The 14962-nt window shown below is 39.7% G+C and overlaps 1 protein-coding gene across 1 annotated transcript in view; it reads left to right on the forward strand.

Annotated features, from left to right (window-relative positions):
• The window catches only part of LOC117729500 (collagen alpha-1(XXIV) chain), a 75518-nt gene that overhangs the window by 7627 nt on the left and 52929 nt on the right, over positions 1-14962 (forward strand). Inside the window, exons 2-5 of the mRNA XM_034530630.1 lie at positions 713-783; positions 3922-5252; positions 8097-8150; positions 12488-12541. Of these exons, the coding sequence (XP_034386521.1) occupies positions 713-783; positions 3922-5252; positions 8097-8150; positions 12488-12541 (1510 nt within the window). The remainder of the gene's footprint in view (positions 1-712; positions 784-3921; positions 5253-8096; positions 8151-12487; positions 12542-14962) is intronic.

A 14962-nucleotide genomic window follows, 5' to 3' on the forward strand; every position in this document is an offset into this window, starting at 1 on the left:
GCTAAGAACTGAATAGAAAACAAAGCCTATTATAGGCTCATTTTAATTTTTGATTAAAACTAACTGAGACAAAACGTCAACAAGAGACAGTTGTTCTTTGTAGAGCTGATTTATTATTTGACTTGAGTGTTGGCTCATTTGTGAGCTCTGTCTCGGTCTCCTGCGGATAATCAGTGTGGAGTCTTAATGTAGGATACCATCATCTCTCATTTGACAGTTTCACATGCAATGAAAACCTCATGGTATGCATCTTTATGATGAACTGCAATGCCTATATCGGCAGGATTGTAATTGGTTGGGAGAAGGGTGCCACCTTTGTTGATGAGTTTGCATTGTTGTCTAACAGCAAAAAAGATCAGGCATGAGTTTCCAGTCCCGGTCGCCTCATATTTACTTTGTTTTCATTATGGACATCTGAATTCATCTTACACTTCAACACACAAGAGGACTCAGACATGTAAATATGTGTTTACATCTATGTTTGCCCTGTGATGGAATGGCAACCTGTTCCTTACAATTATTAAGTGGCCATATGTATGTACAAGAGCAAGGTCTTTCAGGGTGAAAATGCTCCTCAGTGTAGCAGAATTTTGATCTAAATGGTTATTTAATTGCTTGGCACAATTAATGATTGGAACATTTCCAAACGTTCGATAGATTGCTGTTAAAATGAGCTAAACTGTTATTCATTTGTGTTTGTGTGTCCCTCCAGGTGGAACTTTATCCTGCTCCTGTCAGTATGCTCAGCAGTACTCTCTGGAGAAGAAGACTACCTAGCTCAAGGTAAACAACAGAACCCTAATGCATAACTAAACATTAGCATTCAGATTGTCACTGGTACTCTTTTCATACAAAGGCCCCCATCTTTCTTGATGTCTTTGTGACTAGTGAACTACTCTTTCTGACATTTCATCATACAGCCATATCAACAGTCAATTTTTAGAACTTCTTCCATCTTTTGACATCCAGAGGTTTCTGAAAGAATTGCATTTTTTGCGGCAATTGAATAGCGATCACTTCTGTTCTGAAAACTACTCGGGAACTCCTTTATTGTCAATAACCCAAGAAAAGCCATTAATCCCCTGCATGCCCTATATCTTTAGTTTGTAGCTGTGCAGTTTCACGAGACTGTGATTATCCTAGAGGTCACAACAGGTGAAATTGCTATTTTGGGGCCTGACATCAACACCAATATATCCTTGTTGGTTTATATATTCTGCGAAAAGTGACTCCTATTTTTTCGTGTTTTCCTACGAAAGCCAGCAACATGTGTCAACTTCCGCTCGTTAAATGTGTCAAAAATAAACTTCCATCTTCACAGGAAACAACTTAGTTAAGTTTAGGCAACACAACTAGTTGGTTAGGTTTAGGCAACACAACTACTTAGTCAATCATTTTGGTAAAATAACTAAGGAAATGCTGCTACTGAAGCTCGCACGTTACGTAACAAATAAATCAATGATGACCTCTCGTTTCACATGGGGAACCAACAGCGGTCTCCTGGTTGAGAGATCCGTGTTTGCTGGACCCAACCACCACCTCCCGCCCACCCCGTGTGGCCTTTTGCAGTCTTTATACGTCCTCGTTCATGATTACGTGGATAACATAGGACGTGATTGTGTGGGATACCTACGAATTACAGCGCATTATTTTTTGTAGGGTCTAGCTACGACGAGCTAGTCATTACTCATGAATACAATTAGACTCTTTGGATCCTCAAGAGGCTTTTCAGTTATATCCAATTTATTGAATTCCAACACTGTTTAAGTACCCTTGTATGTGTAGTATTTGTGTCACTAGTTTAGAGTCATTACACTAAAGATTACTGCTGTACATTATCCCACATATTACTACGGATGTGACTTCCTTAAAATAATTTGCCTTCACTCAGCAAGAAAGGATGGTGTCAAAAGATTGCTATCCACGGGTAGCAGTCTGTGAATTTGTTCAGAGGTGATATTGATTTTGAGCGGCGTATCACTGGGCCACTGCCATAAATACCACATAACTTACCACATTAACCTAAGGTTGACCTCTCAATGAATCCTCAATATTCCTCACATCTCCACATGCATGTGCGTTGTCCATTGCCCCTTGAACAGAGGAAACAAACGGCCTCATGGGTCCCTCCCCTTATTTCATCATTGTCTTGAGCACACTCCTAGCAGGATCAATCCATCATAACGAGGAGAGTTGGAATGCACACAGAGTGCTAGAGCAGCTTGTCTTCACATATGAGACAGGTTAATTGGAATCTGGGCTGACTTTTCCTCGGGCTAAGAATGTCAAGGACATCTCAGTGCGTGCTTAGATCAGCTGCAGATATAGTTTCCCTGCCAGGGCTGCAGGACTATAAACCCTGCAAAACAACATCCAGGATGATGTGCAGTATGTCTTATTTCTTTTGATCACACTTTCGCTCTCTGTTTCGCCCTAATGAAGTATTATATAATACTTTATAGCGTGCAGTTATTATTAAGTGTTACCGTTTATTTGTGTTTGTCCCTGTAATATTTGGTCACTTTATAATGACTACACGCTATAAAGCAGTAGTTAAGTATGAGTAAACATTTAATTCAAAAAGTGTGGAACAATGCTTTATAACTGATGAATTAAGTGTTTAGTCATACTTAACTAATGCTTCATACCGTGCCGTTATTATAACGTACTACCATAATATCTACAGATATCATGTCCGTGTTATGGTGGTCTGCAATGACCTAAATAAGTAAATAGTCCTGTGTGATTCCCCCTGTTTCTTGTTGGTCCTTGTTGTCAACTCTCAAACAACTTCACCATTACTTTTACACTGTTCACACTATACAAATTGCTGTCTTGTAATCATGAGTCTTGAAGTCGTTGTGGTTTTCACGCTACGTGACTGATCAGAGACGGGGGATCACACACACTACGATCTCTCACCCGGAGGAATCCCAGACGAGGTCTCCAAACTATGTTTTGTTACGATAACACACGCGAGAGGTGACATAGCAATGCTTGTTGATGTTGATGTTGGTTCACATAATAGCCTGTGTCAGCACGCCCAAACTATTTCCCTATGTAGATCATTCACTGTGTTAAGTTGAATGTTTATTCATGAAAACATCCAACACAGTACATACATATATCTACTGATATAGGTTACTCGGTCGGGTTTCCCCTCAACCCTCCCGCTCTTGGCTCCCTTACAGTATAAGATATTTAGTATTCTAGATATCTGGAATGTGTCTGCCTCTTGTCTCGCGTCATTGAACAGTTCACACACTGATGTGAGACTTCCGAGGCAACATGGATTTGCCTCTGAATTAAAAGATATGTCTTTTTTGGTTTATGATCTTGGTCTATGGTCTTTCAAGTACATTACCATTATTATTTGCTCTTTTTTCTCTATTCTTGTACGAATCCAATAATTTGTAATTTCTAGAAATTTACTTTTTGTTGAACATACAAATAAGATTAAATAAGTAGTAAAAGAGACGGGAAATATACGAAGAGAGAGAGAGTGAGAGAAAACATGGACCCCAGTTTGACTTACTCACTGTCACAATTACATGGAATTAGACTGTTGCATATGCTGCTGATCTACCTGTCTTAATATCTTTTCTTTTAATATTATTGCTATTTTGGGTTGGTAGAGTTCTGTAGATGTGTCGTCCTCTATTGTTACAATTAACTATTGTGCACTTCTCCAAATCAACTGGAGGTCATACTTAAATCCGTGAAGATGAAAAGAAAAAATAAATAAATAATTATATTCCAAAACAGTTCAAACTTGTTTTATTGACTTTATCTTGAAATAAATTGGAATTATTTTTACAAAAGAGAGGACCTTAAGAGAAGTCCAGCACTTTATTTGTTAAAGTTTTTAAGAAACTATTTAACCAAAGCCTTAAACTTACCCTTGTCTCCTCTGTCCTTCAGGAGTGGATATCCTCTATCGACTGGGGCTTTCAGCTCGAAGCAGCACAGACAAGAGGACAAGCCCACCTTCGACTACTTACACCACTGCTCCCTCTCCTTTCAATCTTCCTGTTTCTGGACATGGGGTATTATTCGACTCAAACTCCCTCTATGAGGCTCCAGCAGGCAGTCTGTTCCCACCTGAGATTGGCGAGGAGTTCTCTGTTGTGGTTAGCCTAAGCTCCTGGCGAGCAAACAATGCTTTTCTTTTTAGTATCAAAGATGGCAGGGACAGGCTGCGTTTTGGCATTCAGCTGCTGCCACGCAGAGTGGTGGTTTACACTGCAGAGAAAGCCTCCATCTACTTCACCTACAACTGGCAGGACGGCCGCCAGCACCCTTTTGCTGTTGGTGTTCGTGCACGCTCGGTGTCCTTCTACGCGGATTGTGGAGCAGTGCATCAGCGGGAGCAGACCCTGGGGAGATCTCACACACTGGGAGATTCTGGGGGTCTCTTCACTCTTGGTAGGATGAACTCTAAAGCGGCAGCGTTTAATGGTCGAGTCTGCCAACTAGATATCTATCCCTCTGCCGAAGCTGCCGCGCACTACTGCAACTACCTTAAAACACAGTGCCGGCTGGCCGACACGCACCGATTGCCGTTGCCATATCCAAGCTTGGATATTGTGGCAAATGACCCTCCTTCAAATCCTTTGACAAAGTCCCTTGTTGGAGTAGCAGCTACCCATCGTAGTCCCTTAAAAGCTACAGCAGCTTTCAAAGTGTCCCCAGGTAATCCGGTCAAGCAGTATCCAACACTGAGCCCATCAGTACAACCTCATCTGAGGGATCAGAGCCACATTTCCAAATCGGATCCCCTTGCTCACTCCACCTCATCTTCGCTTCAGCGTGACAGCCCTACCGTAGCCACCCTGAGTGGACGAGCAGGTCGTCTCGCCCATAGCACAACTTTCACCATGAACAAAAATGTGGACACTGATCACTCGGAAAACAGCAGAGAGGAAGAGATCAGCTCTGGGAGCCCGCAGTCTCCAGATGCCACCCCAGGCCTGATTCGGGTGAAGGAAGGACTCAGGAACAGCACCATCAACAGCTCCAGGGACTCTCACTCTCGGCCTCAACAGACTCATCAGCTCCGGGAGACTCGTCTGAGAGCCAATAGCACCACTTTGTATCGAGAGAATCAGGTGGACACCTCAGAACACTATGATCTGGATGGCAGCTATGAGGATGTAGAAATGGGAGGATATGACTATGGGTATGAGGATACAGACTATTTCAGTGATTACGAAGATGGTTTCCATGGCCCCAAAGGAGAGCCAGGTTCTCCGGTAAGTAATTTATGAATGACAAGTAGAGCTGTGAGTGTTTATGGAACATTATTCAAAGAGTTGAGAAACAAGTTGGTGCAATGGTGTACATGCTCAAGAGGAAAATAGCAATACAAGGCAATCAAAGGTAATTTATGCCATCACACTTAAAACACTATATACAATTTGGCTTTGTTACATACACCCAGTATATATGGAAATATATTTTGGCAGGGCGGTGCAGTGATTTATAGGCGATGGCATGTCCGAGCACTGTTCTGTTTTCCTGTATCTACAAGTTGTTAAAATAACACGTCATTCCCTTGCTGAAATACTGGCAGACACCTTTGCTCTGATGTGAGAGAGGATAACTCATCTGAAGGTTGGAGGTGTACCCTGGCTAGAAAGATTTGCTGCACATCAGCCTTTTGATATAAGCAGGCTGTGAGATATCTTTGCCTCTGAACATGCTTTTATAGCAGACTTCCCATGAATGAGATGTGTCAGGAATTTGTGATCTGTTCAGTTTGTGCAATGATGTAAGATAACTCATCTCCCAGTTTCCATAGATCCCCTATTAAGTGCCTGCAGGTCTGTAGGTACGACACAGCTTTGCCAGCACTGAGCTGTTGTAACATATCTTCATTTCTCAGAGCATGAGTACACAGTCCTGCAGTATTATGAGCAAGATACTGTCAAAGCCAGACCCTTTTTCAGGCAGTCAGAATTTGGCATAAATATGGATTTTTTTTTCCAATCGTTGTCCGCCTATGTCTTGGCTACTCTGAACAGGCATGTTTTGAATGTCGGGTCAGCTGAAGGCCACTCTGTGCCATTGGCTCTTCGTTTGAACTTGAAAAAAGCTGATTTACATCCTCAGGGGAAGTATTTCATAGTTTTGCAGCCACATAACTAGACAAGCACAGTGGCATGTGAGCCTGGTTAACCCTTTTCTAGCGCAATAGCAGTGAACAGCATTTTTTAACTTGGGTTCATTCTTTTTTTGGGATTGTCAAATGATTTATTATTTGGATCAACTTTGACAATATAGCTGATTACAACAATGAACAACAATCCAATATGGATTATATATACTAGTCATCACGTCCTTTGTGCATTTCCCGGTATGTCTCAGTTACATGGTGTGTTATTAAGCTACCTCCAGCAGACAGCTTGCGTTTTCACCACATGTTGAGTTACAATGCGAGGCCTATTCAGCTCAAGTTAATGTCACACAATGCAACAAGTTCAGAAGATGATTCATTCTGTCCTTCAACTTTACAGAAATTTGACTTCTTGAATTGACTCCGTCGAGAAAAATGTGACCCTTATCTTGGCAGGACTTATGAAGGATATGAATGTTATCATTTTACTGCATGAGTGCCTCTCTTTCTTCAGGCCCTGTTGTTGTGGCGAAGTTGTGTGCTCACAGTTTCCATGTGTCTGTGTGTGGGAGTGTAGCAGAACAAACAGCTGTTTCTTTATTCATGTCTCCGTGCGCATCTGCTCTGACAAGGGGTTCAGGATGCTCCAGTGCACCCTGTCGGGAACTCTTGCTATAGCAACAATTCAGAAAAGTAAATATTAGTCATTTGAATAGTACAATGTCTGATTTTATCTTAAATTGTGCACCTTACCTTTGGGGGTAAAATAACAACTTGAGGAATAGATTTCTTCCTTGCCCAGAAGGGGATTTCCTGCTGACTCCTTAATGTTATTCAGTTTTGGAAATGGCTGTTCAAGTGTGTAATTTTCAATAAATCTCTACTTTCAAGTGAATCAATTTACTCTTGACTGAAAATGTGCTCTATTTCATGCTATTTCTAAATCCCTTTAATAATAATAATTAAACTATTCAAGTGAACTCAGCTGTTTGTATTTTGAGAAACAGTGATCTATCTATTTGTTTACTTTGTTTGTTTTACTTTTAGGATTCAAATATGATGGCCTCCTAGAAATTCTCTGATTTGCTCGTCATAAATCTTTCAATGTGTATTGATAAGCAGCAAGGAATATCCAATACAAAAACCTTCTTTAACCCCAAAGGCAGTGTTTACATGTCACAGTGAAGGTGGTCTTTAAACATTTCAATCCGCAATAAATAATCTGAATTTGGTTGCACACCTTTCAACATTTTGAAAATACAATATATCACATACAGTCAACTGCTCAGCCTGATCTGGTTTCAGAGATATCTCTATTACTGAATTTACACCTCAAATCAGTTCAGCATATTAGCTAATGCCCTCCACTAAGTGTTAGTATTTTTAACACTACACTACATCAACCACTTCAAAGCCATCGAGTAAGAAGAAGTACAACGTGTAACAGGCCTGATGTACAAGATCAGACTCAGCATTTGTGCATTGTTCTGTTTCAAATGTCAGTAATTAGGGCTGGTTGATCATTTCGTATTATTGATAGAGACCAGATATTGTGGTTCAGATACATTTTTTTTTTAAAAAGGTGTATTTGAAATTCTAATAGTTTTTTCCAGCAAAATAATACAAACACATTGTATTCTTACCAGAACATGAAATGCAGTTTTTCCATGAAGAAGGGTGTGTTAATGCCACAGATTGACCCAGGACTGGTGGTGTCAGTCTCATCTCCAGAATGTAACCTGACCCTTCTGTTGAGAGATTCACAATCGAGTTTTTAGGTGAAAACACTTGGCGCCTGTCTTTGAACTCCATAGCTCTCTTACATAAATGTAGCACATACTCATCATTGCACAGTATTGACAGTGAACTGCATGTTATTGCTTGCCATTGACCTAGTCTCATCCCCCCCCCCCCACCCCCCTCCCATTTACTCCCTCTCTCTCAACGTTACCTTCTTTCTTTCCCTTTCTCTCTGATTTAGGGTCCTCCTGGTCCCACTGGTTTACCTGGTCCTCCAGGAAAAAGAGGTTCTCGGGTGAGTTACCTGCGTCAAGGTGATGGTACACATGAACATACTTTAAATTAATTGTTATCTATTATTCAGGAGGAGCAGCCTGACCATCTCAATATATGTGATAGTGGCATTCAATAAAGAAGTTAAAGTATAAATAGAAGATGTTTTTTCACCACCAGATATGTGTCTTTTACCTCTCGTCATGCATTCTCTGCTTTGCATTGGGGGGCAAACAATGCTGCTTAGGTGTGGTACAATAACAACATATTACAGCCTGTTGTGAGCTATTATAAGCTTTTATAGAAAAAAATCAAACTTGAACAGGTTTTTATGAATAAATGATAAAGTTCACAATTAAAATAGGCCCGTCTGGGCTGGCTGAATGCATATAATGATGATCATGATTAATTTATTTGACTCTTTATTTATATAATTTGTATATTGCCCATAGGGGTGCAACGGATCACAAAACTTACGGATTGTATTGTATCACAGTTTTGAGTCATGGATCTGATCAGCAGAAAAAAGGAGGAGCCAATATCACTTTTAGAGATGCCCTGACCATGTTTTGTTCCGTCCATTTGATTGCTGATCGTCAATGAGCCATTTTGTCCGATACAGATTTTTGTTGTTATTTTGTTTCCTTATAGTTATGCATATCCTTATGCATATATATATTTCAACCCCCCCAAAAAGGCAGTGTAAAACGTAAACATTTCAACATGTTGCTTAAGCTGCTTAACAGTGGTGTGAGGTAGTTAAACCGGTCTTAATTCTCTCTTTCTATTATCCATTTTATATTGTTGTAAAAACATCTCTTTAAAAAAACTGTTTTGAAGTATATTTCCAGAAGAAATATTGTACAACTTTACCTTTTAACATGATAACGTAAGAATTTGCCTTTTCCTAATACAAATTTTGACTGAATGCACCATAATGTAACTGAATGGGACCGCAGTGTGGTTAGTGTGTTTCTGCTGCGCTCCTGTACATTTTTTTTCTCAGACGCAGAGTGATACTGAAAGTGAAAAGGAATTCAGCATCATAACAGTGGTATATGGGTATTATATAAAGGCTGTGAACCAATCAGATTGCTTGATTTGAGTTACCGGTTTTATAAAACTCTTCATGTTGAGGTCTATATAGCTAAATTTAGAATTGTTTGGGTTGTCTGATCTCAGCTAATATGAACATAAATATATTTTGGAAAGTCATACGTGGAAAAAAGGCTATTGTCTACAGAAAGTGCTGTTTTGACTATTATAAGATCTTTTGAGATGCTGGCCACTCTCCAGGGGCCAACATGCAATAGAAATGAACCTATTGGCAGTTTTGAACAACATCCGACAATGTGTTCGAAATAATGATCACTGACTAATCATTGGTTATTAAGATGGGAAAATGTGTTTGTGTGTGTGAGCAGAGTTGTTTCTGTCTGTTTATTAAATGTAGGCAATGGGTGTGTGTGGTTGTCTATGTCAATTCAAAGTAACATACAGATGCAGCATTTTTCCTTTTGCTTCCTTTGTCCTCATAGTGAGGTTACAGAGCAAAAACTGCCCTGCGGTAAACCAGTGCAAGGGCTTTTATGTGTGGGGGCGTGTTGGAGTAACAGATCAGTGTCAGATAAGTGCTTATATGACAGAAATGTACAACTATGCAAAATGATCACGGCAGCTTTTATTTTATCTTTAACTGTCGAAATACAGCGTTTCAAGGTAGTGTAATACAACATTTTGCCAGATGACGTCATGTTGCATCGCAGCAACAGTTGAGCCAGGTTCAACGTTTTATTGGATCTCCCTGCTTTGATATCCCAACTGCATCAACGGTCTGGCTCCATTTAAATTATTCTGAAAACAGACTTCTGTTCTGCCATATTTTAAGAGAGCACGACAGGCAGACCAGAAGGCAGATAGGCAGGGAGACGGGGCTGGTAGACAGGGTGAGGTGGCAGATAGTAAGACATGTCTCCCTGTAAAAGGTTTAGAAAGCACATAGCTGATACAAAACATACTCTTAACTCCATAGGCTAAGTCATAAAGTGGAGACAGAGGGAGGCCTTGGATCATTATGTGGTGGGAAGCTGAGGGCAGTGTGTGGTACTGTGGTTGTGTCTTTGCTGTCTCAGCGCAGAGCAGCAGACTTTTGTTACCTCTAATTGAAAGTTATCAGACTTTGCTCCTGTGATCCAGGGTATGCCATTTGGTGTGGCCGTTTGTCATGGAAACAGACACATTTACTTCAGGGGTTCTTTTCTTTGGGAAACAATCTGTTGGTGATTGATACAGTAATCAAGAACTTATGCAGTGAATCGTTGTATTGCTGGTTTGCAACCTTGTTATATCACAACATAGACATTGTTATTTGTTTCCTTTTTTCTTTGAGACACACATAAGCAAAATGTTTTGTAAGTTGACATTGAATACTCTTTAAATCACACTTTACCAAAACCAAATAATGACTTTAAGAGTTTACTTTCTTTATATATAGCAAAACCTTACACTCAAGAAGCAAAACATCAGCCCATATTTGCACAACTATAAGCACATTGTCAACCTCACACTTGTTGCAAAACTCTACACACAGTGATTTGCAAAACACTAAACACACTTAACATACATTACATACAAAAATCTATCATGAAGTCACGTCCTTGCAATACCAAAGCACTGACTGTCAAATTACCACACCGTCCTACCAATTGGTTCAACACAGTCATTAGGTGTGCAAACACTCGTTTGCTTAATTGTAGACACACCAATCAGGTGTATAAGCACTATAAAAAGCAGCAGGTGAGTTCATCGGTCTTCAAGCGCAATGGAGCACTCATACTTACATTCTTGGACCAATTGCACAACATAACAGCAGCAAATCAAATCGATCATATGCAATACATTGTTGTCTGGGACAATGTGTCTTTCCACCGCTCTGCTCTGGTTCAGAATTGCAAAATGTATGTATTTGCAGTATTTACAAATTGGGTGTCTTTTTTTGACTTTCAGTGATGTTTTAGAGTTTCAACTACAATACTTCAAACTGCTTAACTCTAAGCACAATTCCATTATTTTAACTCAAGTAGAAATACTAAATTAATCAGGACAGAAATCTAAAGAATTCCACTTTAAAGCATATCTTGAAGAGAACCTTCAAAATATGACAGTGAGAGAGAAAAAGAGAGTCTTCTGGTTCTTGGCTGTAGTGCAGAGAAAGCGTGGCCTGCAAGCAGCAGGATAACAGATGTGCAGGAATGTAGTGCATTTATGCTGTGTGTGTGTGTGTGTGTGTGTGTGTGTGTGTGTGTGTGTGTGTGCGCGAGTATATATGTGTGTGTGTGTGTGTGTTTGTATGTGTATGTGTGTGTGTGCGTGTATGTGTGTGTGTGTGTGTGTGCGTGTGTGTGTGCGTGTGCGTGTGTGTATATGAATGTGCACACATGCACTAGGCATAGGTGTGCATGTGTGGTTGTGCATTCATTGCATACCTGTGTTGTTTAAGGAATTCTGTCCCATGACAGGCGTGGTGGTAGTGGAGCTTCCATGATTAATAAAGGTGCTTCCCATTGAGAGATCCGAGCGAGGTATGACAGAGAGTCATAGTATTTACTTATTACAAAAACACCATTTTCTTTCACAAGTTAATCTCTCTTTAGTTCAGATGGCTGCTGGAAATGTAGCTGTCTTATGACCCGTCTTAAATACTTTAAATCTGTCTCAAAATACAATGAACATAATGAGGAAACATGTCACAGGCAAAGTACCGCCAGAGTCATGAACATGAATAAAGAATAGAAAAGTTACAATTAAAAGATTTAAAGGATTATTTTCAATACCATAACAAATGTGTACAATGTAACTGTATAGTTTTGTGCTGAATGTACACAAATATTGGTCAGTGTGCAAAAGTTCACAGTGAAGAAGATATGTGCAACGTATGAAGGGGTTAGTTAGTGAGGGTACGCCTCCTCTCCTTGCATCTCGGGGAAGAGATGCAAGTCCTGGCAACAGGCATTTAACAAAATGAGCATCCTTGACTTGGAGCTGACAATTAAACATGATAATATAGGTGCAGATTGCAAGGTACTGTTTATTGATAGAACATGTTGCCGCAAACCGCAGTTTAAACTTGTAAACACCATGTCATGATAATAGCAGTGGAATTCAACATGTGTACATACATAAAAAACACAAGTAATATCGAGGTTAGAACATTAACACCTTACGAGGCGTTACACAAACGGTGAAGGGCCGAGAGTTCAATCAAACTAAATTGAGAAATGGGAAGAGCTCCAAGTCAATACTGCTGCTTTCAACAATGCACTGTAATTTAGTGTTGTGCTCTATCTCTCTGTGTTCCAGGGTCCCACCGGTCCACATGGAAGCCCAGGACAGCCTGGACCACCTGGGCCCAAGGTGAGTGGCGTTCTCCCATGACAGGGAGACTTAAACAGCCAACACACATCTATAGCAAATGGTTATACAGTTACACTCTCACAAGATATGTGCAGGGACAAGGATTCTGCTCAGAGAGCCAATCCCCCTTCAGGAAGTCATACATCAACATTACATCGTAGTTTAATCAAAGATACAAAATACCAGATCAGGAGGAGGATGGGGTGGTGGAGGGAGTTGAAGCAGCACACAGAATTGGCATGAAAAACTTTGTGATTTTAAAGCATATTACAAACAGCTTATGCTGAGCAGCCGATACAAGTGAGACTCTGCCGGGGAGATCAGACTAGTTCCTCATAGGGAAGTTCAGTGTCCACGCTTGGTGAAAAGAACACAATAACATGCACACTCGATAACATGCTCAATCAATCTTCAGGGAAAGGAAATTTAACACAGAAAAACATACAAAATACGTTGTTGTAGAATGCCCTTTGGGTGTATTTGTGTGTGTTAGTGTGTGTGTACATGTTTCCCAAGCATGCACTCTACTGATGTAGGAGGCGGATGTAGAACTAAGACATCTACAATTTGAGAACAATTGAAGGAAACCTAACGTTGCAAAGTATGATTATTAATACAAAGCTGACACATTTGCACACATTCATGACACATACACATTTACAACATTTGAATAGGTAATTGTTGGAATAAATCTTTTCAATAGGTTGTAAAAATATTAAATATATTAAATGTTATGCCAGATTTCTCAACAAAATAGAAAGAAATGGGCATATGTTTGCAATACTGCATGTCAAGAAGAAATCCATGGTCATGTATTTCTTTTTTCACAATGGGATTACAGTTGAATTGAGTTCAATTATTTTGTTGTGGAATGTTTTAAATCAGAACAATACAAGTGACAAAGAACACAGGCTTTAACCAGATGGTTGATGTTGTGGCAGTCTGCAGTTAAAATCTTCAAAGTCATGCTTTTTTTTCGTAACCTGGAATTTCACATCTAAGAAGTGGTGATACATATGACGGCATCTTTGTTTATAATGGTACAGTTGGTTGGATTTGGAACTCATTATTGTATAGTGACATTAAGATTTCAAAGAAGGGGATGACAGCCTGAGCTCTCTCTCTACTGCCGGAGGAGGTTTATTGTTATTGTACAATGATGGCAATGTGATTACTGCGAGAAATCAAAGTATATTGTATTTTGCTTTGACGCCTTTCTGATCAAATTGCCTGATTTTGTTTTGACGCCATCTCCTCTCTTCTCACAGGCAAAACATCAGATTGTATAGTTTATAGTCATATAGGTGTCTGCCTGAACACGTTTAGGTTCTATCTATGTCTATAATATGTCTGTCTGTATGAAATGCGTGTATGACAAAACCTCTAGAGCTCCTCCTACGGCAAATTCAAAATCAGTTACTCAGGAAATCAAAACTAACTGAATGAGGCCACAAGAACCAAATGATAAAAGCTATTTCACAAAGTCTTTTCTGCAAAGAAAATGACTTTAAAACCTGACAAATGGAGACTGTTAAAAATTCTTCCCTATATATTTAATTATTTATCCTCTCCATGAACAACCATCGAAGACACAGTGAAAGCAGTTAGCTGATGCTAGCTGAGAAGTTGGGACCTTTTTGCACACTCTTGTTGCACAAGTGTGCGTGTGTGTACTTTGGGAGGAGGTGGGGGCCAAAGTTGTCAGGTGCAGAGTGGTACGTGTGTGTAATGACAATATTATCTGTATATGTTGAGATCAATATATCCCTTTAAGTTAATAATAATAATAATAATAATAATGCATTTAATTTATATAGCGCTTTTCATAATACTCAAAGACACTTCACATAATTAAAACATCCTAAAAGCTAAAAAATAAATAAATAAGAATAGCTAAAATACAGGTAAAACAAATAAAACAAATAAATAGGGACTTTCTGAGTCGCTCGGTCCCTGATAAGAAAACTAAAACAAAAACAAACAATCACACATTGAAAGCAGTTCTGAACAGGTGGGTTTTGATTTGCGATTTGAATAAGGAAAGATCAGTGCAGGCTCGGATGAGTTTGGGGAGAGAGTTGAATATTGATTGTTACTAACAGCTAATGTTTAGAATTAGTATTTTTATTTTAGGCCTGAACACAACCCAAACTCAGATCTTGTCTGTGAAATGTTTATGTGACTCTTGCCAGAATTTGTCAAACCTCCCACACTTGGCTCGGGTTGTTTTTCAGACCCCATCAGCAAATGCTGCTCATGTTGCATGCTCTACACGACACGGTTGTAGTGATCTTACCGGGTATCGTAATTGACACTAAGTTCAAGTTCAAGTGGTTTATTAAAAATGCGCCAATTGTAGCAGATAATGCCAAGTTTTGCCCTCGAGAACCAATCTCATCTGTTCAGAGCAGCAAGTGGGAT

The sequence above is a fragment of the Cyclopterus lumpus genome, chromosome 4 (assembly GCF_009769545.1).
Source record: "Cyclopterus lumpus isolate fCycLum1 chromosome 4, fCycLum1.pri, whole genome shotgun sequence".
NCBI lineage: Eukaryota > Metazoa > Chordata > Actinopteri > Perciformes > Cyclopteridae > Cyclopterus > Cyclopterus lumpus.